The 7,807-nt window shown below is 34.3% G+C and overlaps 1 protein-coding gene across 1 annotated transcript; it reads left to right on the plus strand.

The window, feature by feature from the left end:
- The first annotated feature begins 1,929 nt into the window (after nt 1-1,929).
- LOC103933296 lies at nt 1,930-2,964 on the plus strand. Its single transcript, XM_009342977.2, has one exon. The coding sequence runs from the start codon at nt 1,930-1,932 to the stop codon at nt 2,962-2,964; it is 1,035 nt and encodes a 344-aa protein (XP_009341252.2).
- Nucleotides 2,965-7,807: the final 4,843 nt, after the last annotated feature.

The raw sequence follows: 7,807 nt of genomic DNA on the forward strand, positions 1-7,807 counted from the left end.
GTTGACAATTATGAGAAGATTGAGGCACATAGACTTAGGTGGCTGCAAAGCAATCAACAAACTATTAGAGCAGAGTTATATCAAGGATTGCAAGACTCACTCGCATCGGGTGAATTCCATGCTGGTATGTACCAAATCCACACTTTCCAAGTTAATTTCTATTAGTTTGCATTCCTAAAGAATTTTTATAAAAATGTACTTGAAATGTCATCTTTAACAACAAATAGGAAATGTGGGATGAACAACAATACTCCCCTCATCTTTTGGTGGAAGCCCCCGTGATATGCATCAGCGTTATCAAGATGCCATGGCATTGGTTCAAAAGTATGGGAAGCCAGACATATTTCTAACTATGACGTGTAATCCATCATGGGAGGAGATAACAAGTGAATTATTTCCTGGCCAAACATCACAAGATAGGCCAGACTGCTAACTAGAATTTTCAGAACCAAATACGAACATCTGAAGAAAGTTATTTACAACACTAGAGTTCTTGGTAAGACAATCGCTCATGTGCATGTAATTCAATTTCAAAAAAGGGGTCTGCCACATTGTCACATGCTCATTATTCTTGTAGAGTCAGACAAGTTAAACACACTTGATGACTATGATCGCTTTGTGAGAGTTGAAATTCCATACAGAGAAGAAGAACCTGAGTTATACAATATTGTCCTGAAACATATGATCTATGGACTGTGTGGGGCTCTTAATCCAAACTCTCCATGTATGAAAAATGGAAGCTGTAAAAAAGCCTTTCCTAAGCAGTTTTCTGAAGTCACAGTGCAAGGAAATAATTGTTACCCAGTGTACATGAGGTGCAATGATGGTAGATATGTTGCTTTAGATCGAAACATTGAAGTAGAAATAGATAATAGGTGGGTTGTTCCATATAACCCATGGCTATTATTGAAGTATGATTCTCATATAAATGTTGAGGTCTGTAGCAGCATAAAGTGTGTCAAGTATCTGTATAAATATGTGTACAAGGGACCTGATCGTGTTTCCTTTAAGGTGCGTTTGGGACCATTTTTTGATGAAATATCAAAGTACTTAGACGCAAGATGCATTTGTGCTTCAGAAGCTTTATGGAAATTATTTTCATTTCCTATGAATCGTATATATCCTTCAGTAGAGCGGCTGCAAGTTCATCTTCCAAATAGGCATCAAGTCAGATATTATAGTCACATCTCAATTATGGAAGTTCTGTCTAACACAAGCAGCTCAAAGACGATGCTCACCGAATTTTTCCGTATCAACTGCACTGATCCATTTGCAAGACAATGGTTATATAGAGAATTCCCTGAACATTATAGATGGGTTGCCACTGGAAAAAAAATGGCAAAGGAGGGTTTCACAACAAAAGGTTATCGGACTAATTTATACAGTATGTCCATCTGAAGGTGAACGATTTTACTTACGTACTCTATTAAATCATGTCGGAGGTCCCATATCATTCGATCATCTTCTGATAGTTAATGAGTTGCATTTCCAACATTTAAGCAAACGGCTGAAAGGAAGGGTTTGCTTGAGGATGACAATAGCATTCACCAATGCCTCCTAGAAGCTGCAACAACTCACATGCCATCAGCTTTGCGTAGGTTATTTGTCACAATATTAGTGTATTGTGAACCTATTGGAGTGCGTACTTTATGGGAGGAATTTCATTCATTTATGGGGCAAGACTACCCAACATCCAGCAGCTCAAATAATAGGGTTATCATCAATCTTTTGTTGCAGGATCTGAATGCATTGTTACAACAACATGGTAAAAGAATTCATGATTATGATCTTTCACAAATTGATATGTCCATGAATAGCTCAGCAACTCTAACAATTATACAAGATGAGCTCACAGTTCATGCTCCCCCAGAAGACCTGCAATCAATTTAGACATTAAACACTGATCAACACATTGCATTCGACACAATCATGAGAGCTATTACATGTAATCAATCAGCAGCTTTCTTTGTAGATGGCCCCGGCGGTACTGGAAGGACTTACCTTTATCGTGCAATTCTTGCTTCGCTAAGGAGTAATGGTCTCATAGCTATTGCAACAGCCACATCTGATATTGCAGCTACTATTGTACCTGGAGGAAGAACAGCACATTCACGATTTAATATTCCTATCAACTTATTGTCCACCAACACTTGCTCTATAAGCAAGCAATCAGATTTGGCGGAACCTCTAAGGCGTGCAGTTGTTCTTATATGGGATGAAGCCACTATGATTCATAAGAGAGCAATTGAGACTTTAGATAGAATCTTACGAGATGTAACAGGCATGGAAACACAATTTTGTGGCAAAGTGATGATTCTTGGAGGAGATTTTCGTCAAGTTCTTCCCGTTATGCCTCATGGAACCAAAGCGCAACTGATAGATGCACGCATTGTAAAGTCCTCATTATGGAACGAGATTCAAGTTATCCGATTGAAACATAATATGAGAGCTCAACAAGACCCTGATTTTGTAGAATTCCTACTCCGTGTTGGTGACGGAAATGAGTCATTTGTAGAAGATGATATGATTAGAATCCCGGATTCATTTGTTATTCCTTGGCATGGCGATGAATCAATCGGTCAGCTTATTGGTTTTGTATTCCCAAGATTAGAGGAGAATGCTTTCAACATTTCTTATATGGTTGATAGGGCTATCATCACCCCAAGGAATGAGGACATTGACAAGTTAAATGAAGTGGTGTTAAACTCATTTCCTGGGGAACAACACATTTATTACTCTTTTGATAGAGTTGACGATGACCCTCAAAACTTATATCAACAAGAGTTTTTGAATTCTATAACTCTAGGTGGCTTACCTACTCATAAGTTGACATTGAAGTTGGGTGCACCAATCATGCTCCTTAGAAATATTGATCCAAAAACTGGGTTATGCAATGGAACAAGGTTGATATGTTGGCGATTCTTTCCAAATTGCATTGATGTTGAAATATTAACTGGGCATTAAGGGCACAAGAGTCTTCCTGCCACGCATTCCTTTGAAGCCTTCGGAAAATGTAAAGCTTCCGTTCTCTTTTATACGTCGACAATTTCCTGTAAGATTAAGGTTTGCGCTGACCATAAACAAATCTCAAGGCCAAACAATTCCATATGTGGGTGTCTATCTCCCTAATCATGTGTTCAGCCATGGCCAGCTTTATGTAGCTTTGTCAAGAGGAGTTTCCACATAGACAACCAAGGTCCTTATAAGAAATGGTGTCATTGCAGGACAATCTGGAGTTTATACAAGGAATGTTGTATATAAAGATGTTCTAACATCATGCCATATGCAACAAGATGAATAAAACATCAGGTTTACTTACTTATCCCTTTAACATTATTTTCTTTCTTTTTTTTTTTTGCCAAAATGAATCAATTATTACAAAGTGATATTTTTCATTTAGACTTGAATATAAAATTTGGACTGGGGGTACCAAAACCTCAAATAAATACAAAGACTATCTTACCTTTGGATGTTTCTACCCTAAATAGTTTGACGAATGTCTTACTTAATTTCCCAATACATATGTGGTATTTTAGTTTTGAATTTCAGTTTTTTTCTTATATGTTTTGATGTCCTGCTCATATGGTAATGCTTTGTCCAGGTTCTGTCATGCCTTCCAAATTGTTCTACCAATTTAAAAAGTAAGTCATATTCAATTCCCTGAAGATTTGGAATTTGAGGTGCAATTGCAACAGATTGTAACTCTGTTATGCATTTTCTTTTTACAGCAATTGTCAGCTTTGCAAATGTTTCTAGTGCTCAAATGTTGTATATAAAGATGTGCTAACATCATACCATATGCAACAAGATGAATAAAATGTAAGGTTATTTACTTCTCCCTTTAACATTATTTTCTTCCTTTTTTTTTTTTTTGCCAAAATGAATCAATGATTACAAATTGCTATTTTTCATTCAGACTTGAGTATAAAATTTGGTTCTTTTTAATCTATTTGTGAATGAAAGAACTACTTGGCCTATTTCCAAAGCTTCATACAATAGTTATATATATAAGGTTGGCTGCCTTTAATGTATTCAATTTCAAAATAAAAAATACTTAATATGGCTTGCCATTGTGCAAAAATTTGTTTTGATGCAATGTTTTGAACATCTTTTTGTAAAACATGTTTTTGTAGATTTGCAATCGACTATGACTAAAAACTTTTGATTTAATAAATCATCTTGAAATTTGTTAATGCATAATACAATAGATAATATTTCTTTTTTAATAGTACTATAATTACTTTGTGCTGGATTTCATACTCCTGAATGGAAATGAACAATTTATTCAAGAGATCCAGAAGAAATGGACTGTTTGAGAATACCTCTGTAACAAATTTCAGAGGCATCAATTTCAACAATTTTGAATGAATTGGGGGTTGGAATGCCAAGACAAGGCAAAGTGTTAACATGTGATTTGATTTGCTTGACGATGGAAGTATGAGTATTGGACCATGGTGAGGGATTTTCTTTGAGACAATCAAACAAAGATTTACATTGCTGTCTAAGATGGGGATAGAATTCGGCAACATAGTTTAATGATCCTGGAAATCTCTATAATTGGGTTTTGTCAGTGATTTCATCTGGAAACTTATCTGCAAATTGAATTACTCTATCTATTGGTTGAATGGTTGACTGGTGGATATTGTATCCTAAAAATAATCTTGGTTTGGAACAACTTGATTTTGGTTGCTGAGACAACTAATCCATTTGACTTAATTGTCCTAGCAAATATGTATAAGTGTTTCCAATGCTCATCTATCGATTTGGAATAAATGAGAACATCATCAATATAAACAATTGAGAAATGACTGTATTGATTAAATATTCCATTCATGATATTTTGAAATTCACTAGGTGCATTCTTAAGACCGAAAGGCATTACACTCCATTCATAATGACCAAAAGGAGTGACAAATGTTGTTTTGTATTTGTCATCCCCATGAATTTGAATTTGCTAAAATCCAGACTTCATGTCAAATTTTGAGAAAATGACAGCTTGACTGAGTCTCCTAATTGGATCTCTTTTGTTGGGAATTGGGTATCGTATCCATTCTAGGACTTCATTAAGAGGTTTGTAATTGATAACTAACCTAGGGGTTCCTCGTTCTAATTTTGCATTCTTTTGGACATAGAAAGCAGGACATAACCATGGTGATTTGCTTTTTCTAATTATTCCTTTATTAAGAAGTTCTTGAATTTCTGTTTTACAGAATTCCATAACTTCTTGACTCATTTGGATTGGCCTGGCTTTAGTGGGTATTTTCTTTTCATCAAAATCCTTATTGTAAGGAAGTTTGACAATGTGTTGTTTTCTATGCCAAAAGGCGTTGGGAATATACGAACAAATTCCATTAATAAGTTTTTTTTGAAAGTTGTCAATGCTTTGTAACGAAGATTTGTTTGTTAATTGTTCTTCAATTCTTTTGTAATTAATTTCTTCTTTTAAGAAATGAATTTGTTGTGATTTTTTGGTAACTAGATTGATGGTTTTTGAGATGCTATCTAACTGTAATTGTCTTAGTTTTTTGAGATCTGTTTCCGTGTAGAACTCAAATGTGATTTTTTTTCCTAATATTTTGGTGGTGATACTGAAATCCTTTTGATTAGAATGAATGGGGTTTTAAAACGGACATTGTTTTGACAGACATGGGCTTTTGGAATTTTGTACTTTAATTACATTGGTGATTGGTTTGCAGCACTAAGTATCTCTGTTGATTTATAAAAATACTTAGTAGGTATTAATCCTTCTGGAATGCAATTCAAGTCTGCTCCTGAATCAATCAAAGCAATTGTTTCTAAGTGAAAATCTTCAATTATTACTTTGATTTTAGAATACTATTTCTAGATTCTTATCTTGTCTAATAATCCTACTATTAAACCTTTTGATGATTTTTCTTCAGACTAAGAATCTAAATTGGAAGAACTATTGTGTTCTTCGTCATTATTATTGGCAAGTGTTTGTGTCTGAACTCTACTGAGATATGTACGTACTTCTAGGTTTTCTGATTTTAGAAACCTAATTTCATCTTTGATTTTATTGACTTCTCTTTATAAGTCCTTGACAGTAATCTCTTTCTTAGACTTATTGAATCTTTCTTGGGTTGTGCTAACGCTAATTTTTTGGGATACTTGCGGTTGACTAGTACTGGTTTCTTCCTGGGACACTAATTTCTTAAGTTTCTTCAAATAAAATGACTTTAATTCAGGGTCTTCTACTTTGATGATTAATTCAATACAAAGATCTTCTTGTTTTTCTTGTTTATTGAGGATTGAAATCGTTTTACAACAAGTGTCAGTGCATCCTATTTTAATGTCGGGGGAATGAAAGACTACTTGATAAATTATTGGAAGAAGACGAATTAGAACTTAAATCATCTTCGGATTGACTATGGTATGTGTCTCTTAATTCTAGGACTTGGATTAATTGAGCTTTATCTTCTTCAGAGATTTTCAATTGATTGATTGTTTTCCTTACTCTGCATTTATTTGCATAATGACTGAATTTGCCACATTTATAGCAATTTCCTTTTTGTTCTTCTTTCTTGGAGTGGAATTTTCCTGAGGCTTTCCTCTTCCACTTGTTGGACTTGGGTTTCTCGTAAAATTTATTTGTTTCAAAATTCTTATTTTTGAATTTGTTATATTTGGGATATCTCCTACTAGAGTACTTACTTGTGTACCTGTTGTAGGTTTCTGATCTTTACTTTTTGTTGGATGGAGCAATAGGAGGTAATCCATATTATTCACAAAATGTTCCTAATTCGTATTTGGCTATTGATTTATCTTTATTAACTTGTTTTGAGATTTTCATATCTATACACATTTTTAATCCTTCCTTCTGGATAATATTAATTATATTTCCATATGTAAGGGTATGATATGGTATGATACCTTCCTCATTAGCAAAAAGGTTTGGTAATCCATTGATGAATTTTTCTTTCCAAAATGGTTGATTACTATCTTCTCTAAGCATGACTCTAGACATAAAAACATCTTTTTACCATCTAAAATCGCTTAGGGTTGGACATCTTAAATTACTAAGTTGATCATGAATTCTGGAAGTAACATTGTTGGGTGTTCTTATGAAATGTTCTATAATGGTGAAAAGTAGGGTATTGACTACATCTGGGACTCCTTGTCCGATATGTTCATCAAAGATGGGTGTTCCATCTTAATCTTTTTTTACTGCATGTTTGATTTCATTTCTTGATTATTCAATGAGATGTTTTTCCCACCAAGAATGAAGCATTCCTGTGAATCCAGTGAACAATAGGTTGACAACTTTTGTTTGACTAAGGTTATGATTGGTAATATAACTATCAGCAACCATAGAGATGTGTTGTTGTTTGTTCAAGAATTCTTGTTCTGATAAACCATCTATATTCCATCCATAAAGTTTATCAGCTGAGACAGAGAATTGATTTTGGATGTTTCTTTCCTCAAACTAAATATCCAGAGGTGTTGGCCTTGGATACCAATTTTTGGTAAGAGTTGTTGGATTGACTCTTTTGTTTGTGATTTGTTTCAGTTCAAGATTTTGAAAAGCTTGTGCTACTTTCCTAACGGAATTGGTTTCGATTTCATTTTCTGAATCCCATACTGTCGAAATTGTTTCTTCATGAGACTCATTTGGATGTTGTTAAACATTGACTGTTTTTTCCCGTTTTAATTCATGTAACATTTGATCTATTTTTTGGCTTGTGGACATTGTTTTCAAGGCAATGGTACTGGATGAAGATTCTGGGAAGTTCACCAATGATTTTCTCTACGTGTAGGATTTGGTTGGGAAAGCTTATCTATTTTGTTT

Source organism: the organism of the source record quoted next, unplaced genomic scaffold (assembly GCF_019419815.1).
Source record: "Pyrus x bretschneideri cultivar Hongxiangsu unplaced genomic scaffold, Pyrus_bretschneideri_v1 Contig265, whole genome shotgun sequence".
NCBI lineage: Eukaryota > Viridiplantae > Streptophyta > Magnoliopsida > Rosales > Rosaceae > Pyrus > Pyrus x bretschneideri.

Coding starts and splice junctions, on each gene's coding strand:
- LOC103933296 (XM_009342977.2), top strand. CDS start 1,930: ATGAGAGCTATTACATGTAATCAATCAGCAGCTTTCTTTGTAGATGGC.